At 34.2% G+C, this 24,201-nt stretch overlaps 2 protein-coding genes across 2 annotated transcripts; one reads left to right on the top strand and one right to left on the bottom strand.

Annotated features, from left to right (window-relative positions):
* Positions 1-2,830: 2,830 nt before the first annotated feature.
* Positions 2,831-10,161, top strand: LOC132294612 (heat shock factor-binding protein-like). Its single transcript, XM_059792526.1, has 5 exons — positions 2,831-2,990; positions 8,263-8,316; positions 9,027-9,050; positions 9,129-9,171; positions 9,768-10,161. Exons 1-5 carry the CDS (start codon positions 2,988-2,990, stop codon positions 9,908-9,910), a joined length of 267 nt encoding a protein of 88 aa, XP_059648509.1. The 5' UTR covers positions 2,831-2,987; the 3' UTR covers positions 9,911-10,161.
* Positions 10,162-11,645: 1,484 nt separating this feature from the next.
* On the bottom strand, positions 11,646-12,279 carry LOC132294624 (rapid alkalinization factor-like). The gene has a single exon (XM_059792535.1). It carries the CDS (start codon positions 12,172-12,174, stop codon positions 11,794-11,796), a length of 381 nt encoding a protein of 126 aa, XP_059648518.1. The 5' UTR covers positions 12,175-12,279; the 3' UTR covers positions 11,646-11,793.
* Between the last annotated feature and the right edge of the window lie 11,922 nt (positions 12,280-24,201).

Genomic DNA, 24,201 nt, shown 5'->3' on the forward strand with positions numbered 1-24,201 from the left:
AAAATTCTGAAATGACCCTTTTAAATTAGTCATTTTATTTTTTAAACTTGTTTCCCAAGGGCTAGCAGAATCGAAATAGCGAAATTCTTGCCTGAAGTTCTTCTGATTATCTCAAGGGCCTAATGGCTGAAAGCAGAGGATGAGGGGCAAGCCGAATGCCCATCACGAGAACGCATCAGCTTTCAGCTAATGGAAAAATCTCTTCTTTTTTTCTATTCTTTTCGTTCTACTTAGGTGGAGCAATCCGAACTCTCGACAGAAGCTTAAGAAAGAAAGGAAGTCACTTGTGATCCGCAACATTTATTTATCAAACATATTTTTACGTTTTTGTTTTAATTTTTTTTTTTTTTTTGCAACAATAAGCATTACCAAGCATGAATTTGATTACTATTCAAGACACTTATTGTGTTTCGAATTAAAATAAAAATGCAAAAACAAAACGTATACTAAACAAATTCTAATATTTTAAAAATGTTTTGAAAAATATCATTCAATCACCTAGATGAAAATTACCACACAAAACAAATATTGTAAAGAGCTTTGACAAGCAATTATGTAATTATATACTTAGTAATTATAGTCAATCAACAAAATGCTTTAGAAACCAATTATAGGGATTTGGAGTGGAGCATTGCCCCGTGGTAATTACATGCTCTACTCCTGATTATATTTCTTTCTCCCCTTAAATGTGAATTCTATGTTGTTTGGTCAAAAAAAAAAAAAAAAATGTACTGATAAGCAGAACGTAATTACTACATACGGAGAATATTAGTTGACAAACCTTTTAAAAATATATATATAATATTTATACAGTCCAGCTGTTCACATTCGCTTGATCATTGAGGCGCCCTATGTCTGGCCCCACTACAAGCATCAAAGGTATAGGAGCTTTGGGCTCCCAATTCAGCTCCATAATTTTGGCTATCAAATCATTTTCTTACTCTAAATATCAGATGTAGAGTTACAAAGAAGAAATAGTATGACTATTTATTTTATTTATTTATTTTTATGAAACTCACACATTCATTACAATTACTCCGTATATCTTATTATGGTCAAAATAGCATATTTTATACTGACAAAATCCCACTTAAATCATAACAAACAACTCCATATTTCAATTATGCTATATATATACACACACACACACATATTTATATAACGGTCTTGTTTGATTCATAAACAATTTCATATTTTTAAAAGCAGAATCAAATTAAAAAGTAAAAACTCGAACCGGTGTAATGCTAGCAATACAGGCTAGCAAAGCTTTGTTGGATTGCTAGCCACGTCAGCAATTGTGCTGATGTGGCTTGCAACAGTATATTGCTATCTTTTAGTCACGGTATGGGTTAATTGATATTTATTATTTTTTAAATATTTTTTTAATACATATAATATTTTGAGTAAAAAAAATTTAAAACATATTTATTTTTTAGTTTGCTTGTATTTTTTAAAACGGTTACTTTTTCAATTACTTGAAAACTTTTTTATTATATATTTGAATAGAATACTTCTTTTAATACATTTAAATTAATATATTTTCTCATAATTAAATAAATCAAAAATACATTATGTTGAGGCTGAAATTCGCGCAATCCGATACGATATCGTTTTCCTGCAAGGAAGAGAGGAGAAGATCGATGAACCTTGACGGCACCGGTGTGGTGCCTGCCAAGAGCTCTCCGACGATCAAATTAGTCACGGAGGTCTAAAAAGAAGGCAGGGATGGCTTGATGCCCTATTTATGGCTGTCAATTGGAATCAAAATCGTTCCGCTGATATCTATGGTTGACCTTATTTTCCGCTTTTGCGAAATCATAGGAGATTTATTACCAGATTTGTTGGGATATAATTTAATCCTTTTGACCTCCTCCAGTTATAGTAGGATTATTCTTACTTGTTGAACCACGTCAGATTTGATTTCATTATTCTTGATAATGAAATCTACAATCTTATCGAGGGTATGGTAGGTTTATATTTTTTCCTATCAGTTGCCCCCAATTCCCAAGCTTACACGTCTAGCTTTGGGAATGTTATAAATAATAATAATATATATATATATTTTTTTCCAACCCCGGTGAACAGTACTCGCGGGTACTATTCAGGGAATTTTTTTTTTCTTGTGAAATCTAATCAATCTTATCGAGGGTAGGGTAGGTTTACATATTGTTTCACAATTACATAAATAAAATAAAAAAAAGACATTACATATTTTCTCACAATTAAATAAATAAAATAAAAAGACATTGCATATTTTCTCACAAATATAAATAAATTACATATGACCACCACCTTCATTTAAATTACATATAAAAGGAAATAGTAATGAAAAAAAAAAAAAACCGTTTCTAACAATATGATTTTTTTAATAAAAAATTCATATATATTTGTTGACAATTTTTTAAAAAAAAAAAATTTCAAAAGACTGAGAAATAGAAATCATAAATATTTATTTCAAAATAAAAATAAAATAAAATAATCAAAATCATAAATATTTTTTTTACAATAAAAATAAATTACATATAAAAAGAAATAGTAAAGAAAAAAACCAAAAGAAAAAAAAGAAAAAAAAAGAAGAAGAAAAGAGCCATTGCAGTAGTTGTGGGCCTTGTTTGGCTCGCAATAGCATTTTTCCTGTTGCGATGTCCTTTGCTATTCTTCCTTCCGGGTCTCACAAATTGCTATTGTACCAAGCCAAACACTAGCAATACTGACTTCCTAGCTGGCAATAAAGGCCTACTACCGATTACTCTTAGTTTGATGTTTTGTTTGGAAGTGTGGAATTGATTATTTAAAATTAGAATAGTTGGAATTTTATTATTTAGACATATACTGTAATTGCAGTAGACAAGTAGGGATAAATTTGTAATTTGAGCCGATACCTCCGTTCACCTCTTTAGTTTCTGCACTCCAAATCCATTGAATTCACAACTCTTCGCTGGAAACAAAGTGTCGAAGCCATTTACAGCAGAGCAGAAAACTAGAAAATGGTAGCATTTCCTCTCTCTCTCTCTCTCTCTCTCTCACACACACACACACACACACACAAAACATGGTGGTTCAGATTTGCACATTGTATTCGATCAATCTCTGAATTTTATGCACTCTTAATCTGTTCATTCTAGGGTTTTGAGTAACTTCTTTTTTGGGTGAATGTTTTGAGTAGTTTCACTTGAATTGATCTAAACATCTCTACTCGACAACAGATTGTCTTGTGTTTAAAATCATATATGATCCGTTTTAGTTGTGATTTCACTATGTCATTTTGTATTTCAGCTTCGAAATTATTCATTTATGCTCGGTTGCCGAGAAAATGTGGGAAACGAAAATTAATTAGACGTTAGAAACAAATTTTGTTGTTGTTGTTGTTGTTGTTGTCTGAGTCTATAATACAATTCTTTGGTTCAGCTGGGCTGAAGTTTTTATTTCATTGAAAACCAAAACGATTTTGGTCACTGGGTTGAAAATTTTATGTTTGATTATTTTCCCCTTGTTAGTCTCAGCAACCAAACAAAGATTTAGTTCGAAATTAAAGTGGGCATTTATCTTTCTAATTATGTAACTATTTCATGGAGTTGGATGTTACAATTTCATTGTTGATTCATTATATACGGCAATATAGAGTGAAAATTGGATGTATAATATACAGATTATTGTAAATTCTTCTATGCACTTGTTCATATTGCTCCATTTATCAAAATTTGGAGCTCTTTCTCAAAAGATTGTCGTCTATGATTGAGTAATGCAACGGTTGTTTACGGATCATTTAACTTGGTGATCCCAAACTAGAATTATGGTTAATGCACTTCTCGCGCAGGAACTCCTTGATAGTTTAGTTCTGCTAGAGATGGTTCTTATGATACCCTTTCTAAAAGTAATTTTCTTTCCTTGTAGACAAAAATATTATTAAGCACACGTACTACCTTCCAATAGCATTTCCCTAACCTGGGATTTGTGTAATTTCTTTTTCAACCGTGAAAATGTGACTAAAAGAAATTAATTCCTATATGTTCAATGACAAAAATTTGCTGCCCAACTTGTACCCTTCAGACAGGGAATGTAATCAAAGAAGAAAAATCTTCCATCATTGTTTTGATGTCCTGGATTGGCTATATCTTCTGTGAGATATTGGTTCTTGCTTCTTATTGGTTCAATAGTCACTTTTGGATCTGATTTAATTGATATTCTTCTCAGCTGCCACTTTTGCCTGTCATATAGATACTTAATTCTACCCATTGAAGAAATTTCAATGACACAAACAAATTACTTTTTTATTTCATTTGCATCTCTCTCAGATGCACACTCCTTTAGTATGCACACACCTTTAGTATGATAATTATCAAGGTCTCAGATGCACACTCCTTTAGTCTGCACACGCCTTTAGTATGATAATTATCAAGGTAAGCATATAAAAAAATGGACAAATATTATAGTTATTTAGTTTATTTGTTTGCCTTTGGTTAACAAAATATAGTTCTCTGATAAAAAAAGGCAAAGATGGCTATGTGATCTTTTAGCGGTAGGATACATCACTACATCTTTTTGGTGGAGCATGTATATCTCTTTATTTATTTCTATTTTATTTTTTATTTTTTATTATTATTATTTTTTGATAAGTAAGATTTTATTAAAAACGCTCAAAAGGGGAGCGGAACCCAAAGAAACAAAAAACAAAACAAAACAAAAGAAACAAAAGGCCAAAGGGCGCCTTAGACCTTCAAAGAGGCCAAAAAAACAATAATCATGTATATCTCTTTAACAAGGTAGATAACTTTAAGTCTCAAAAAAGAAAACAAAGGTCTGCAAGATTGCAAAACAACTTTGTATAGCTCATAATTGTTTTATCTGTTTAGCATTGTTGATATGCAAAATATATAATTTTTTTTTCTAATTTAAAAATAACTCCCTCAAATGGGAAATTGTTCTCCTATTTGCTATAGTTTTTTTCTTTCTTTAGAAAGTTTCAAATAAAGAAAAAGATAGAAGAAAGAGAGATCAAAGCAAGGATGAATAAGTGGTTTTATTCACTCAATTATACCAGATTTGGATGTAAGCTACCAGTAGCACACAGCCTTGTATTTTCTGAAGGCCGATGCTGACAAATTGTGAACACGAATTGTTGTGGGCTATGCAATGTAAATTACTCTCCCTATGGATTATGTCTACCATGGAAGATGTATCTGCTTATGTTTTGATCAACAACAAATGCGTTGAATTATTTCTGATTATATATTGCCATTGTCACACATTTTGTTACTTTAAAACTGTGTTATTTATTTTAATTTTATTTTGTTCTGCGGCAACATAGCACTTAAAAAATGTGCACAAGCATATGAATAGTATGCTCATTCAATAAATTATTTTTTGATAAATTGTCATTCAATAAATTATCTTCATTTAGTAATTTATAACTTCATGATGCTCAAAGCACTTGGTATTCCTTGAATACCAAAAAATTTAGAGATTGAGGCTGTCAGAGTACTATTACTGAATTATCCATTCCACAATGTTATTTGATCCGTAATGTCTACTACATAGTTGTCTGACATCATGACATTAGTTCTGGCACATCCCTTCAGAATGAAATCCACTTGGTTTGTGACACACTTGGGCATATATAAAAAGGGGGGAAGTGAAAAAACACCCTCACTATAGTCATATGGTGCATATAACCCTTTCTTGTTTGGAAAGCACCCCTAACCTTCACTTTCGGTGCAAATGAGGACCTAAAGTCATTTTGCCGTTAACGGATGTTTGAAAAGACAAAAATATCCTTCTCAGGAAAAAAAGGGAAAGAAAAGAAGAAGTAGAGAGACAAAACGGGCACACACGGGGTAGCTCAACTGGTAAGGCCTTTGGAGGTACTTCCCTTAGGTATCTAGTTCGAGATTCATCAAATATGAGATATGAACTTAAATGATGCACGTGGTTTGCGGGCAATTGCATGCATCCGGAGTTTGCAAGCCATCTAAGAGTCCAAAGTGACTAGGGGGTGAATTAATTCCTTGTTACTAAAAAAAGGGCAAACCAAACATCGTCATCTTGGTTTGCCCTAAAACCCCGACCTTTGCATTCTCTCACTGTCAATGAGTGGCCCACCTTGATCTGTACACAATCTCTCTAATTATACATTCTCTCTCATTCCGTTGGCTAGTGACGCACATTGATATGTACACGGTTGAGAGAGAGAGAGAGAGATCTGGTCAGGTAACCATGCATTGTCATTTACGAAATGGCTTTTAGACCCAAAGAAGAATTGGTTCGCAGCTCTAACACATGAATGCCTTCTACAAGCGCCTTTGCAAATACAGTTCCCTTCGATTTTCTCTCTCTATATATGTACATATAAATAAATATTTATATATATCGTCAGGTTTCTCTTCTATTTCAATTTTGAGTCACTAATTCTAAACCTATCATCAATTCTTCATTTGAGTCCTACTTTATTTTTCAATTCTTATATTTAATATATACATATATGAATTAAGGTCTTTGGTACAATGATTTATACAATCCGATATGCTATAGGAAGCCCTGATTAAAAAACTTACAGTTACAGCAAGAGAGAGAAACAGAGTTGCAGAGGGAGTTCCTCCTTGTGTGGGTGTATATGTATATATATGTGTATATATACATGATTGTGGAGTATTCTTGGAACAAAGAAAGGATATTTTTTGGTTTTCATAACTTAAGCAAGTCCGGTGACATGCGCGTGATCACTTTAATGGTCAAATTGTAACGGCAATTAGATGGAAGGTGGTAGTTTGCAACGATTTTAAAAAATATAAGGACTTTTATGTACACAAAAAGTAGTACAGGGGTGTTATATGCACAATATGAATACAATAAGTGTGTTTTTTTTTTTTTTTTTGTAATTTTTCCTAAAAAACTGTTGGTTTATTTCCTTGAAGGTCTTATATGAAGGCTTAGGGTCTCTCTCCCTCCCTCCCTCCCTTTTGGGCATAATTACTGACATTCTTGTTAGTTGTGGACCAAGCCACCATAAAGGTTTTGGTTTAAAAGGATTTAGAGATGGGTTTGATTTAAATGTACTTTGAAGTTTATGAAGCTCTATGTGACATGCAGATTGGGGCAAGTGGATTTCTTAGTATTAGACCTCCCCTAAATTAACATAAAATGTAACAAAAAGTTGGATACGTTTACGTAGGCACGAGCTACACATTTAAATACATTATCTGTTAGATATTTGTGCAATGTATGAATTTAAATACACTATGTGTTAGATATTTGTGCAATATATGCTGCTATTATTGTTTATGCCTTTACGGATATAATTAACTATGATATTAATTAAATGGGATATCTTAAACAATGGGGGTTCTATCTATCTCAGCCTTGGAAACCTTTTTTGTGCTCTGAAATGTGCGGTTTTTATTCTTTTTCCATCATCGTCATTACATGTGGAGGATTGAGGTGTCCAATTCGGGAAGCGGAGACGTATATCATTATATAATTTTTTAACCCATGCCAAGTTGTGTTGACGTGAGTACATGGAGAAGAAGAGAAAGAAGAAATCCATGTAACACTTAAAAAACTTGTTAAATTTTGCGTTTTTCCCCAAAATAGACAAGCCCAGTGGCCCGAGTCTTCTGATATATAGTATTTAAACTTTTCTAACTTATTGGGAAGATTTTGTTGATTCCCTCAAGATAAAGATTTGCCAATATAATAATCATTTTCTCTGACAACAAATGCTCAATTTTTTTTTTTTTTATAATTATTTTCTTTATTTTTTATTTTTCTTCAATGAAGCCTTTTTATTTTCTTTTCTTTTTTTCTTTTGGGTTACAATAACATGAATGACTGTATTTGTTTGTGGGAATGGAGGAAGGTTGGAGTCTGATTTCCAAGCAATTTATGGAGGTTATGCATGGTAGAAATTATTTCCCCTTTTCATACAATAGATAAATTATTATTTATTTATTTTTATTTTTTACTATTAAGGAGGTTAACCAAACAATGAAATTGTACAGCAAATGGCTGATAAATTATTCATTATGATTAGAGGTTGCAAGAAATCCCGTAGTTAGTGGAAAGTTACAATTTTTATGATATTTTTCTTCTTTGCTCTGGTTAATAGAGCTTGTATCACTGATCCGAGCTTTGAGATAGAATGAAAATGACCTCTTCCTTCCAGCACATCTTTTTATATCAATGGTTCTTTATTCAGTGCTGTACTGTGGTGTGTATTGATTTCCCTAATAACATTTGTTTTGTACTATATCACTTGTTTTTTGGCAGGACGGGCATGACACAGATGATCCAAAACAGAGTACTGCTGATATGACAGTATTTGTGAGTTCCTAAACTGTAACTATTTTCCATAAATTTATGTTTCCATATTCCTCAAAAGTCACATACAGCTCTGAGCCTTTGAGATACCTCCATATGGTCAGAAGGATGCTGTAGTGATCTTTACCCAAAAAGGATGTTGTAGTGATGGCATGGTCTCATGGCTGGTTAGGACTTGGGAGTGTATAGATCTCTAGATTTAGCAGTTTCCTGATCAATCAATTTTTATGGCATAATAGTTTGGACATTTTTGGACAGTTTGGTCATTTCTTGTAGGTGGGAGTAGGATATGGTCTGGATTCTTGCATGTGGTTTTATTGGGCTGCTACTGCCATGCCATGTGTATATCATCATTTTAGGCTACATTGCTAGATGTTGAATATCTGAATACTGAGGTATCTGCATCATTTCCCCAATTTCCATCATTGGGGCTGAGAATGCTAATCAATTACAACACTCACATACATGAGGAAGAATATGTAGTTCTACTTGGGGTCTGAATTTCAGAGTACCTGTGTTCCTTTCTCATATTAGGTCGTTTGGAGAATCCTAATCAATTAAGAGGCTCATATATAACAAGGAAGAAGAGGATGAGAAATTAATAGAATGTTTATGGATTTTATCCTCCACCTAATTATTACGTTATGACCTATGGCTGAAGTAAATATGACTTTTCATTCGCTAAACGGTTTTATTGCTTTTTTCCTCCTCAGGTACAAAATCTTCTTCAGCAAATGGTTAGTTTGTTACTTCATATAAACTTTCCCTTTTTAATACAAAATGTAAATTTCTTGCTGAGACATTGTATTTTGCAGCAATCCAGGTTCCAGACAATGTCTGATTCCATCATTACCAAGAATATCCTTTTCATTTTTTCCATGTTAACAGTATTTTGTTAGAGTGAATTACATGAGATGTCTCATGGAATTAAAACCACTCCATTGATGTTATATAGCATTTAAAACTTGTCTATTAAGGTTTTTCGTAGTAGTTCAATTGAATAAAAACAAGTAGGATTAACTCATCTTGTATTAGGGGCCACCCGGGAAAATCATGTGCAAGGGCAGTTTTAGTAGTTGTAGAAGATACGTTGATTTGCATTTCTCTTAAAACATTTAGAGGACTCTCTTTGGCAATGACTTAATTCTCTTGTCTTATGATGGCATATATCAGATGCTTCCATACACTAGAAAAAAAAAAAAAAATAGTGTTATTTAAATTCCATGATGTGTTGAATAGCCATTATAATAAACAGATTTTGTTTGTCACTCTTGGCTGTAGTCTTTTGCATCTCTCTCTCTCTCTATCTGTGGGAAATTACGGTTTAGGGTTCACTTAGTTATTTTTGATCTAAATGATGGATTAATATTCATGGGATTCAAGTCTGAAGTACATTAGTATCGTCTTTTTATTTTGAAATTGATATGAATATTGTTTCCTTAACCATATTGCACTTGATGAGATGGGCAGCCGGATAGATGAACTAGAGCAGAGCATCAATGACCTCAGAACCGAGATGGGGCAAGAGGGCTCACCATCTCCTTCGGCCACGTCGAAGGCAAAGGAAGAACCCAAGGCAGCTGATAATTCCGCATAAGTAGTATCACAGCATGAGATGTTGCTTTTAATGGTCTGGTTTCTTGTGCTTGATTTGGTTGGTTGTGATTTTTAGATTCAGAACTGAAAAACAGTAAATTGGTTTGAGAACATATGAATGTCTTCGGGTTCTGTAATTGAGGCTGTTACTTTTGATGCGTAATTTGTAACAATTCTCTTGTAGAACTAACTCATGAGGATTTGAAATCATTTGTTATGAATCTGAAGAGAAGGTACGCTTTATTTCCGAGAGTATAGAGGCTTCTGCTCACGGCATTGCACGAATCCGGTTTGCGTTGTCACACCCTGAATGAAGATAAAGTTTCAAATAACAAGCTGTATCCACATATTGTGGTGATACTGATTAGTTATAGTGATTTGAGTGTGAATATGATAAAGACATATGAAACCTATTTTGAGTGGTCTCAAATAATGCTCAGATGTCAAAATGGTTGGATCAAATTCATTGTGTTGCGTTTGGAGCAACCGTTTTGAATTGGTGCCTTGAATTTGGAATTGTGGAACTGAATTTCTCCCATTTCTAAATTTAAGCTGATGATTCGATATTTTCAAACATAGCAGGTATTTTCAAACATAGCAGCTGATTCGGTGTTTTTAAACACAACAAATTATTTTCGTGATAATAATGTAAATAATATAAATGTTTACTTGTTGGCTGAATTTGTCTTAAGCTTTGTATTAGAGAAGATTTTGGGTAACAAAATATTTGTTCCAAAAGAGTAAAATATCATAATTTTAACTTGAAGCATATATTTATAGTGTTTTTTGTAAGTAAATTATTCATATTAATGGATGTGAAGGTTCATTTTATATTCGAAATTGAAATAATTTTGTTTGCATTTCTTGTAGAATATAGAAAGTGATAAACACTTATGACAAAAGTGTAGCATGATTAATTTAGCATCTAATAGTAATTTTAGTAACTTTTTCCCAATGGATACATACAATTCTCTTGTTGTCGGTCACCCATGGTGAGAATTAAAATCAAATTGAAATGACATTAATTATCTCTTTACATTCGACAAAAATATTAATAACATATCAGTCACAATTTATATAAATCAATTGAAATTGATATTCCAACTCTACAATACCAAAAAAACATAGCATCTGCTTTCCCATCTTCACCCGGGATGTGGTCACCCCGACACGCCAAGCATGACACCACATATTAGCTGGACTAACACCCACCTAACACACAACACTCCCGTAGACCCGTTCACTTCCTAGTACTAACCCACTTGTGACGAATTCTAATTTTAAACAAAATTCATATATTCCCATTCACTTTTTCGTCTTTTAACACAAGTAGAAGAATTCTTATTTTAACACAAAATTCATATATACCAATTCACTTTTTCATCTTTTAAACACAAGTGAATGGGTATAGTGGTGTAAGATGCATCTAAATAAAAACAAACATATGTGCATTTTTGAATTAAATGTAAATTATATAATTGTAATTGATTGGTGATATTTTTGTTTTATTTTGTTTCCCGTTCACATGTGAGATGTAGGACCAATTTAAATACATTAATTTGAATTAATATCATACAGCCAATTATTAGTATCACCAACACCAATCAATTATGATATTTATATTACGCATAACACACCGACACGCACATATATATATAAGTATATTACAATTTACACACCACGCGTATTACATATGATGCTGATTCAAAAGACATTTTTTTAACAAACACCAAAAATATTATCATTATGTATGCTCCATTTAAATATGATTCCCAATAACAAACCACAAAATTAAAATTACAAGTAAAAATATTGCTTATTTATAAAAATTAAAAATTAAAAATTAAAAATGGAAAATAAAATAAATAAATAAACAAAAAGCACTTAACGGCGACAGCGAGTGATGGCACTGCATCCGCGAGTGTAGGGGTTGGCCTGAGCTCCCGGTCGGCAATTGTAGTACGAGGCGCCGCGTCGCGAGCAGGGGACACTGTTCCTGCTCAGCGCACCGTAGCTTATGTACCGCCTCGTCGCTAGGATGCGCCGGTTGATCTCCGAGTCCATCTCGAACTCGTCGTCCCCGCCGTCAAGGCACTCGCCGATCGATCCCGTGCAGGTCGCCGGAATCCACCCCAGCTGGTGGTGGTCCCCACTAGAAACAACAGCAGCGGCATCAACGGCAGGAGATGAAAACATCGTGTGGCTGAGGATAAAGAAGAAGAAGAAAGTCACACACAGCACCGAGAAAACACCGGACCTCCGCATTCTTGCTTCTCTATTTCTCTCTCTAACTTTCTATATTTCTCTCTCTAAACTCTGAGCGGACTGATGAGGCAAAGGGAATGGTGATCTGGGGCAGCTATAGAATTACAAATGTCGAGGTGGGTATGGAAATGCCACTGGAGTTGGGAATACTTACAAAGATGCCACTTGACCTTTTAGGACTTTGCTTGTAATATAACTAATACTTGAGACTGAATTAATGGACACCCACTAACTTGAGTTTTTTTGGACTAGATTCTCAACACCTATGGGTTGTCTTGTGTGAGATGATGAGCTGTTGTTGGAGGCTTGACAATTACATATGCATAAATGTGTCAAGGTGTGAGAGAGAGTATTGGAAATGGATTTTCTTTGAAAGAGTGGGAATTGAAAATTTAATTTTGCAGGTAATTTCGGCCTTGATTATGATGGAACAACTAGAAGCATTTTATTTGTCAATATGGAATATTTGCAAGTTTGGTGAGAAGAACTCTTTAACCCAAAGCAAGTCGAATTTGGGAAGTCGGTAAAAAGGAAATATATATATATATATTTTATACATCAAACTCGATAGAAATTTTTGAATATATATAAAATCTTTTGCTCATCAATAGGAACGGATTTAGGAATTCATATGGGGAACAAGTTTATATAGATGCATTTTTTCATAATTTCAGTGGGACAATTTCAAAATTTTATAGGTATAAATACAAACAAAATTTCACACATCCATGCCTGATCGATAAGCAAAAAAATTCACCACATTAAACATGGTGGCGTGATTGACGTCAAATACGATTGATACATATTAATAATTAGGGTTAATTTCACTGACACCTCCTGAGGTTTGACCAATATCAGTTTAAAATATCTTTCGAAAATAACTATCAGTTAGGTCCAATTTCACTTTTTCGTTACTGTCTCCGTTAAAAACGTGAAAAAAGACATTTAATACAAAATAGCAGATAATGTAAATGACTCTTACACCCCTCATTAAACTCTCACCTACCCACTCTCCCGCCAATACATAAACACACTATTTCTCTCTCCACTATCTCTATCTGTATCGAATGTTCTCTCTCCTCAAGGGCGCTTTTGTCTGTCTGTCTGTCTCTCTTCTGTCTATCAAAACCACTTTCTCTCTTCTCTACAGATACGACCCACAGATTAACAAAACCATGAAACCCTAACTAGTTTCAGAGTCGTAGTTCTAGAGTCCAAACTTCATACCCTCATAAACTCAAAACCATCTTCCATCCAAACCAACTATCTTCTCCACCGGTAAGCTTCATTTAGATCCACCATTTTCGGCGAATACAGAGAGCTTCGCTTTGATCAACAACAGGTTATGGGTTGTGGGTTTGATAAAAAGTAAACAATAGGTTATGGGTTTGATGAACAATGCAAAATGCTTGGACCTCTGCCCTGGCTTGACACTTTCCTCGCCGACGGGGTCTACAACATCACCGCCTATCCCACTTTGATGCCCAACATTGTTTCCTTCCACTTTCTCATCCAAAATTAGGGTTTTTATTTTTTTTATTTTTACATTTGTTTGTTTCTTTAATTTGTTGAAATCCCTTTGTTTCAGTCATCTCCATTTGAACTAGATTGTTACATATATGTATGTTTATCTATATATTATTGATATATAAATGTATGTAATTGAAATCCTTTTGTTTCAGTATGTAATTAAAATTCGAGAGCTGCCCCTTCCCATCTCGAATTTTGGCCAACGCGATCACACCATCTCGAATGCCCCCCACGCTGTCTCTCTCTCTCTATTTCTCTCTATATCCATATATCAAGAACCATCATAACATCTAGCTAATTAATGATTTTTTTTCTTTTATATATATATATATATATATATATATATATATATATATATATATTAATTTCAATATCTCAAGGGGATGGAGATCCAATACTGATTGTTTTGGACATGATTTGGTGTTACACTGCATGTCACTGGAACCCAATAGTCTATCTCAACAATACCCATATTAATAGTAAAATTCAGTCTCAATATAGTTATTCTCAATTATCAATATTCAGTAATTAATTTATCATGTTCATTGTTATACTCTCTCTCTCAACTGTGTATGTTATTAGGCATTTTGCTTCCAATTAATTATTACCACCATTGGTTATTGATACCAAAACATAGTGAGAGAAACATAACCAGAAAATAGCACAGGGAGAACAAGACCCATTCTCGGCAACAGTAGTGAATGACAAAAACTCAACCGATAATGCTCAAATGACATGCTCAGATAACGTGGCTTCCGTCTTCGGCGCTGCGAGAGGCATGTGGTCGAGCTCGGAACAATGGGTCTCTGGATCGTCTTCCTTCCTCGCCACAATAGGTTTTAGTCGGCAATTTCCATGGTGAAGGTTGAGCTTTAGAATCCAACAAGCTCTTGCCGGAACTGAATTAGTGATGGTCGCCGGAATTGAGAACAATGATGGTCTTTGAAGGTTAGAGAAGGGCAAAAATGTCATTAAAATAATGGAGGGTAATTTAGGTATCTAAATGAGGGTAAATATGTTATTTCAATTATTAAAGAAATAATTAAATGGGTTAAACCAAAGTCAAAGGGTAAGTGTAATGTGAGTGATAGTTATTTTGGAAAGATGTTTTATACTGATATTTGGCCAAACCTCAGGGGGTGTCAGTGAAATTATCTCTAATAATTATTATTTTTTACACTTATATCATATTCACCATACTGACTATGGAAAAAGTTTTTACTTGCTATATGAGTATTGACTACTCTAATATATTTGTGTAGTTGAAGTGGTTTGTATCAATATGATGTAGTGGATAACTATTATGATAAGTGCTCAAATGTGACGCATTTTAGCACCTAAGCTAGGGTATTTTAGTCCATTCGTTTATCTTACTTTCATGTCTTAGATACTTATTTGTGTTTTTGTCTATTTCAGGTCAATAAAGTTTAAACAGGCTAACAAGAGCCATTTAGCTCAATTTTGGAGCTAAGAAGCAAAGTTGGAAAGAAGCCAAGAAAATTGCACCAGAGGAGTTTCAATCGATCGAAGGGAATCCCGATCGATTGAAGAGGTCTAAAATCGATCGAGATGAGACGGTGCCAGCTCAGCCAATTGGATAAGACCTGGAAGATATTTTGATGCCACGTCAGCTTCGATCGATTGATCGAAGCTAAGTGTTGGATCGATTGAAAATGCTGCTGGCAGTAAGCTCTTTAATTCTCGAGCGCGCCGATTTCTACCTAACTTATGTAGTTGTGAATTTCCTCCAATCATGGGCTGTACTGACTTGGTCCTTACTCAAAGGAGTATGTAATTGATTTATTGAACCATATGGTATCATATCATGATATAAAGATATTACCAATTATAGAAAAAAATATTCCTCTCTAGAACTAGGGTTTTGGGAAGAAAGTAAGGATGAAGATGATGATGCCAATCTCCATGCCTGATCGATAAGTAAAAAAATTCTCCACATTAAACATGGTGGTGTGATTGACGTCAAATACGATTGATACATATTAATAATTAGGGTTAATTTCACTGACACCCCATGAGGTTTGACCAATATCAGTTTAAAATATCTTTCGAAAATAACTATCAGTTAGGTCCAATTTCACTTTTTCGTTACTGTCTCCGTTAAAAACGTGGAAAAAGACATTTAATACAAAATAGCAGATAATGTAAATGACTCTTACACCCCTCATTAAACTCTCACCTACCCACTCTCCCGCCAATACACAAAAACACTATTTCTCTCTCCACTATCTCTATCTGTATCGAACGTTCTCTCTCCTCAAGGGCGCTTCTGTCTGTCTGTCTCTCTTCTGTCTATCAAAACCACTCTCTCTCTTCTCTACAGATATGACCCACAGATTAACAAAACCATGAAACCCTAACTAGTTTCAGAGTCGTAGTTCTAGAGTCCAAACTTCATACCCTCATAAACTCAAAACCATCTTCCATCCAAACCAACTATATTTTCCACCGGTGAGCTTCATTTAGATCCACAATTTCCGGCGAATACAGAGAGCTTTGCTTTGATCAACAACAGGTTATGGGTTGTGGGTTGTGGGTTTGATAAAAAGTAAACAATAGGTTATGGGTTTGATGAACAATGCAAAATGCTTAGACCTCTGCCCTGGCTTGACACTTTCCTCGCCGACGAGGTCTACAACATCACCGCCTATCCCACTTTGATGCCCAACATTATTTCCTTCCACTTTCTCATCCAAAATTAGGGTTTTTATTTTTTTTATTTTTACATTTGTTTGTTTCTTTAATTTGTTGAAATCCCTTTGTTTCAGTCATCTCCATTTGAACTAGATTGTTACATATATGTATGTTTATCTATATATTATTGATATATAAATGTATGTAATTGAAATCCTTTTGTTTCAGTATGTAATTAAAATTCGAGAGCTGCCCCTTCCCATCTCGAATTTTGGCCAACGCGATCACACCATCTCGAATGCCCCCCACGCTGTCTCTCTCTCTCTATTTCTCTCTATATCCATATATCACGAACCATCATGACATCTAGCTAATTAATGATTTTTTTTCTTTTATATATATATATATATATATATATATTAATTTCAATATCTCAAGGGGATGGAGATCCACTACTGATTGTTTTGGACATGATTTGGTGTTACACTGCATGTCACTGGAACCCAATAGTCTATCTCAACAATACCCATATTAATAGTAAAATTCAGTCTCAATATAGTTATTCTCAATTATCAATATTCAGTAATTAATTTATCATGTTCATTGTTATACTCTCTCTCTCAACTGTGTATGTTATTAGGCATTTTGCTTCCAATTAATTATTACCACTATTGGTTATTGATACCAAAACATAGTGAGAGAAACATAACCAGAAAATAGCACAGGGAGAACAAGACCCATTCTCGGCAACAGTAGTGAATGACAAAAACTCAACCGATAATGCTCAAATGACATGCTCAGACAACGTGGCTTCCGTCTTCGGTGTTGCGAGAGGCATGTGGTCGAGCTCGGAACAATGGGTCTCTGGACTGTCTTCCTTCCTCGCCACAATAGGTTTTAGTCGGCAATTTCCATGGTGAAGGTTGAGCTTTAGAATCCAACAAGCTCTTGCCGGAACTGAATTAGTGATGGTCGTTGGAATTGAGAACAATGATGGTCTTTGAAGGTTAGAGAAGGGCAAAAATGTCATTAAAATAATGGAGGGTAATTTTGGTATCTAAATGAGGGTAAATATGTTATTTCAATTATTAAAGAAATAATTAAATGAGTTAAACCAAAGTCAAAGGGTAAGTGTAATGTGAGTGATAGTTATTTTGGAAAGATGTTTTATACTGATATTTGGCCAAACCTCAGGGGGTGTCAGTGAAATTATCTCTAATAATTATTATTTTTTACACTTATATCATATTCACCATACTTACTATGGAAAAAGTTTTTACTTGCTATATGAGTATTGACTACTCTAATATATTTGTGTAGTTGAAGTGGTTTGTATCAATATGATGTAGTGGATAATTATTATGATAAGTGCTCAAATGTGACGCATTTTAGCACCTAAGTTAGGGTATTTTAGTCCATTCATCTATCTTACTTTCATGTCGTAGATACTTATTTGTGTTTTTGTCTATTTCAGGTCAATAAAGTTCAAACAGGCTAACAAGAGCCATTTAGCTCAATTTTGGAGCTAAGAAGCAAAGTTGGAAAGAAGCCAAGAAAATTGCACCAGAGGAGTTTCGATCGATCGAAGGGAATCCCGATCGATCGAAGAGGTCTACAATCGATCGAGATGAGACGGTGCCAGCTCAGCCAATTGGATAATGCCTGGAAGATATTTTGATGCCACGTCAGCTTCGATCGATCGAAGCTAAGTGTTGGATCGATTGAAAATGCTGCTGGCAGTGAGCTCTTTAATTCCCGAGCGCGCCGATTTCTACCTAACTTATGTAGTTGTGAATTTCCTCCAATCATGGGCTGTATTTCTGACTTGGTCCTTACTCAAAGGAGTATGTAATTGATTTATTGAACCATATGGTATCATATCATGATATAGAGATATTACCAATTATAGAAAAAAATATTCCTCTCTAGAACTAGGGTTTTGGGAAGAAAGTAAGGATGAAGATGATGATGCCAATCTCCAAGCTAGTTCTTGAGGGTTCCATGACCACTACAATGAGTGGCTAAATCCTTCTCTTGGGGCTAGAGGCTTGCTTCTTAAACCTAGCTTTTGTATTTTTTGGGGGATTTTAGCTGTAATAAATGTTTTGATCTTGAATTAATATAAATCTTGTGATTTCTATTTGATTTGTATGGATTAATGCTTTCAATTGATCATTTAATTCTATCATTGGGATGATCCCTACTCACTCGAGCTATATTTTTAGTTAGAAGTGGTAGTGACAATCTCTAAATTTAAACCTGGTCACACTACACACTTCATCTCATTTTGCATGCTTTGGTATTAACCACACCATATTACAACGTGAGTCTTATCCTACATTGAATTCAGATGAAAAGTGATATGGATATAAATGGGTTGAATGTTAGTTTCTCCCAATAGTTTAAGTTATTAGGTCGGATTCCAAAGCATCCAATTCATTATAGTTGGTATCAGAGTCAAACATAGTCTTTAATTCGGTGCCACACCAAGTACCCGACCCGAATACGTCCGGGTGAGCACCATCGGGTAGGCAGGGTGGCTCACATCGCATCCGGATGGGAAGTGAAATGTCACGTAATAAGCTTAAACTTCAGGGTCAGAGCACGAAACACCTGGCCTCTCGTTACAAATAAGCTCAAATGTGGATCCCATTCACCACATTAAAGGGATGGAACCCATACGCTAACAAATAAATTAAAAAAATTAGTGTAAGAATCAATTTGGCAAACCAAAATATATTTGGCAACCTAATCCACTCTAATGAGGGTCGCCAAATTTGGCAACCCGTATACCAATCGCGGGCTTGTGCATGTTGGCCCGCTTCCCCTTTTTTTAAAAAAACAAGGCCAAAGCATTATAGCAACGACTGTTTGGCTCAAATAACTGGAAAATAAAAAAATTAGTTTTTTGGTGTTTTTTTTCTCTCTCTCTCTCTCTCTCTTTGTGACGGCCCAAGTTTTTCAACCCGATGCATCAGTGATGAAGCGAAAGTTGACCCGATAACGGATCCGAAATGCGGAAGCGAAAGATAAAACTAAAGTCTATAGAGATATAAATCATCCCCAAGACACCAATGTGACCTTTCATGAAGTCACAGAACTTAAAGAAACAACCAAAAGCAAAAATTAGGATGAAAGGGTCAAATGGTGCCCTATGGCACCAATGACACCCAAGGGAACAAGATCTAGTTCAAACTAGACCACGTACGCCATTAGATGGCTAAAACAAAGTTAACGAAGTTGAGTAGGAACAAACGAAATGATAAAAGCCTAAAGAGACAACAACCAAACAAAAACCTACAAGGCAACTCCATTTCGGTCGGCCGAAGTGAGACAGGAAAAAAGAAAAGAATGAACCTTCATTTCGGTCGACCGAAATGACAAACCGGTCGACTGGTTTGTGGCTCGAGATGAAATTGGCTACTGAAATTGACAAAACACTATTCAAATCAATTTGAACAATGAACCGGTCAACCGAAATAAGACACTGGTCGACCGAAATAGGTCAAAAATGTGAAAATCAGACCTGCTATGCACCAAGGTTGAAAAGAGTTCTTAAGTCTCATTTGAATCCCTCATGGCATGATCAATTTATGTTATACGCTATTGTGTGATGATATGAACATACACGCAAGTATAATATGACATTTTAAACATGCTACGATGACCTATGGCCTTATTACAATTCATTTACAAAATTTGACATGCCAAACCTCCAAAGTTAGGAAAATTACATTTCAAAGGCTAAACTTGAAATTTAAATACATACACTTGAACTTTAAGGTTTATGGCCCTTGGCCTCATATCATATATATATCAAATACATTGCAAAGAGTGTACTCATGTACACATTACATGTTTAGAGTCAAATATACACATTTTGACAAATAAGGCTACAAATGGCATTTCAAGCCAACCTTCACAAAAATGGAACATTCAAGTCCACAATTCATTCAAGCATAATGAGAATCTCAACCTTGATTCCTGTACCTGAAAAATATCCCCAGTAACTTCGGGGTGAGTAACATAAAGTTACTCATAGGAAATCAGTATGCATTGACCTAGCATTTTACAATTTTATCACCTTAAGGTGAAACATATTAAAGGGGCTCATGCCACCTAACGTCTATGTCAAGGGTGAGACTCAGGGAGCATCCTAAGCTACTATAGATCATTTCTAGCATAAATCACATCATCCATGCAATTCAAACCACATAGAAACATGATATACAAGTAACAAGATATAGATTCTCAAAGTCAACAACTTAAAATCTAAAATGCGTAGACAACCAAAGTGGGTCATGCCACCTAATGTCTATGCTCCACATGAATCTATAGGATCATTCCTAAGTTACTTTTGAACAATATAGCATAGATGTACTTGACAACATCAAACCCTGCAATGATTCATTAGAAATTATAAAACATGAATGTACTTAACAACATTAAAGGTATACTATGATTCATTCAAAATCATAATGCATAAATGTACTTAACAAGATTAAATCGCCAATAACCAAAACCACAAGTCACAATTAAACATTGGTTGTCAACTTGGAATTGAATGCGAAATCAAATAGTGGAATACTTGGACATCTAAGCTCAAAATTCTGCCGAGACCTTAATGGTTATTCCGGGCATTAACCCGCTGGGAAGACCACCCTAGTGCGCACTATCTCAATGGGGAGAACTCATACCTTCTACACTAGAGCCAAACTCTAGCCATATCATAGTAATAATGTCCCAAGTGACTCCAAAATAAATAAGTTAACAACTTCTATCGTATTGAATAGTACATGAAACTACCTTCATGCACAAGTAGGTTGAAACCACACAATACATGTTCTAAATCCACAACTACTATAGGATGACGATGTCGAATCTTCACAGTGCGATTCGTTACACGCTATAATAACATCACATGTCGAATCTTCAGTGTGCGATTCGTTACATGCTATAACAATATAATCCAATATTGAAAACATAAACTCATAAATCCATTACAAGTCTAAAATCATGCTCATAAATCCATTACAAGTCCAAACATAATATCAATGTCAACACATGATTAAATCAATAATACAATAGAAACATAAATTAATTAAATGAAACAATTAATTTCCCTAAGTTTCTAATCTCAATCAAATGGTCCCTAATTAATATATATTAAACAATATAGCATGGTCATTACATACACCAAATCAAAAACTTAATTAGGCCATTTGAACAATAAAATGGAATTTAATCAAATTATGATAATCAATTCCCTAATTTCTAAAACAACATCAAATGGTCCCAAATTAACATATGCTAGTATGCAAATCCTAGTCCTCACCAATATCAAGTTAAAAACTTAATTAGCCAATGGAACCTTTAAAAAAGATTTTAATTAATCCTTTTAATTAAAATCTCTAGATTTTCATACTTATCCAAATGTTCTCAAATTAAAGTGTGTTAAAGAACATGCCAAGACTTAATTTAAAAGCATATCACAAATTAATTTATGCAAGGTACATCCATGAGAATTAAACTTTCACAAAAGATAATTATTAAATAAAAAGTGCTATTCTTATTCAAATAATTCTAATTTAATATATGTTAACAAATATATCAAAACATAATTTATCATCATGCCACATTTCAATTCTAAACTATATACATCCTTGTGGATTAAATCTTATACAAAGAAATAAATATTACTAATATTCCAGATTTGATGCAAGGCATGCAAACAAGTTGTATAACCATGGAAAACACTCAATACAACACATACAAAATCCTAAAACACTCTTTACCTCAATTTGAAATAAAAATCTCAAAAGCCACCAAAATGAAACCGCTCTGAATCCGACGAAACTTCTAAGTTTTGTCAGGGACAACACGGTGAACAAAAACCCCAAGGAAGCCCCATCAAAATCACAACTTGACTTCAAACCTAAAATCAAGAAATGGCCAAAATGAGATTCCAATCAGTGGAATCGGAGGCCTCGCCAAGGCGAACATAAAACACTAAGGCACCAAGGCGTTTTACTAAGGGGAAGAAGCTCAAAAGAGGAGAGAGAAGGTGGCAGCCCTTGGCTGCCTTGGAATCCGGCCAAGAGAGGGGAGAGAGAGAGTGAAATCTGATTTTTCACTTAAAAACCCCCTATTTATAGAAAACTCAAAAAGTGTCTCGAACGGGCCTCGCCGGGTCTGGAAAAGTGGAATTCACGCAGACGCACTCAAACGGCAAAACACTGTGAATAAAAAAGAACCAAAATAAGAAAATATGAACAACAAAAGAAACGACGTCAAAAATTGAGTCCCGAGGAGAGAGATATGCCCCGAACAAGTTCAGCGGCAATCGGGACCAGAAACCCTGAAACTGGAAAAAAACAACAGAAGGAAATTCTAAGAGTACACGACTTGACAAAAAGTGAAAAAGAATCCTGTACGAGGATCCAGGCTCAAAAGAAGGCATTTAGCAATAACTTTTATTAATTGCACAATGGCCCATCCAAAAAGTGAAAACTGCACTAATGACCCAGAATGAAAATATCTTCCAAAAATATTTTCTTAAAAACCCTTGAAATAAAAAATCTTCAAAAGATATTTATGAAAACACCCCAAGAAAGGAAATGTTTCTGAAGAACTGTGCATCCATGCCCCTATGGACACCGGGAGCAACCAGAGTACCTTTCTACAAAGGTAAAGATATGTATTTTGTGGAAACCACTTAGAATGAAGATACGTGAAGTCAAAAACCAACTTCGAACACAAAAAGTGTGGCTGTGCCAACAAAGTGACAAACGGGGAAAATACAAAATAGGAAAAATGATGAAAAGTGAATAGTGTCAAAAAAATGAAAATGTGGAAATGACGCGGTTCTCAAATGAAGTTGTCAATCCAAGGAAAAGAGTCTCGGAAATCATTCCAGAACACTCGAGAAACCGAACTCAGAAAGGAAAAGATCAACGGAAAAAAAATATCCGTGAAAATCTGAGAAAAAGGAAAGGAAGGAAAATGACCAAGTCATTACATTTTTGCTTGAACAATACTGAAATTAAGAGCCATTAAGTCACTGTTTAGCTGACACAAATAATGCCAAAACACTTTTGTGGACAACAAATGTAAAAAAAGTACAAATTAAAAAAAAAAAAAATTCCTTGCTTTATAGGAAAGAAGTTAAATACATTGAATACATATTTTCATATTTTTTATTCATCATTCGGTTTGATGAACTAAATCAGATAGTCATATGAGTGAGAAAAACAATTTCTAAATTCACAGTAAAAAGATTGAGTCCATTTCCTATGTATAAGAATTAAGTGAAAGTAAACATAAACAGTAAAGGCTATTTATCATAAGATTACACAAACAATGCCTTAATGGTTATATTTTCTCAAAAAAAAAAAAAAAAACTTTTTATTTTATTTATTTATTTATTGGCCTTTCTTTTCTCCTCTTTAAATACATCAATCCCTATCATCATTCACCTCACATCCAACCCATGTATATGTGACTCAAAATAGTGTATATGTATCATATGTAATATTATTATTTAAATATTATGGAAAAATATAATATATTTATATATATAATTATTATTATTATAAAATAATAATATGTATTATTCTCTAATAAAATATATTTATATGTTAGTATAATAATAAAACTGAACTATATAAATAAAGAACCTGGTAATAGGCCGAGTCTAGAATTGAATTCTATTTCCTTAAGACAGATTCGCTTCGCTATGGTGCTGACGGACTTTGTAGCGTCTGTCTCATAGGATACAACAACATTTCTTTCTTCGGTAGCAGCACTGCAAATCGGAGAAATGGGCGAACCGGATCGGTGAAGTAC

This window comes from Cornus florida, unplaced genomic scaffold, assembly GCF_030987335.1.
Source record: "Cornus florida cultivar Cherokee Brave unplaced genomic scaffold, ASM3098733v1 CherokeeBrave_3.0.0_Hap2_Chr01, whole genome shotgun sequence".
NCBI classification, from domain to species: domain Eukaryota; kingdom Viridiplantae; phylum Streptophyta; class Magnoliopsida; order Cornales; family Cornaceae; genus Cornus; species Cornus florida.

Coding starts and splice junctions, on each gene's coding strand:
- LOC132294612 (XM_059792526.1), top strand. Junction 8,317..9,026: donor CTGCTGATATGACAGTATTT/GTGAGTTCCTAA, acceptor TTTCCTCCTCAG/GTACAAAATCTTCTTCAGCA. Junction 9,051..9,128: donor AAAATCTTCTTCAGCAAATG/GTTAGTTTGTTA, acceptor TGTATTTTGCAG/CAATCCAGGTTCCAGACAAT.
- LOC132294624 (XM_059792535.1), bottom strand. CDS start 12,174: ATGCGGAGGTCCGGTGTTTTCTCGGTGCTGTGTGTGACTTTCTTCTTC.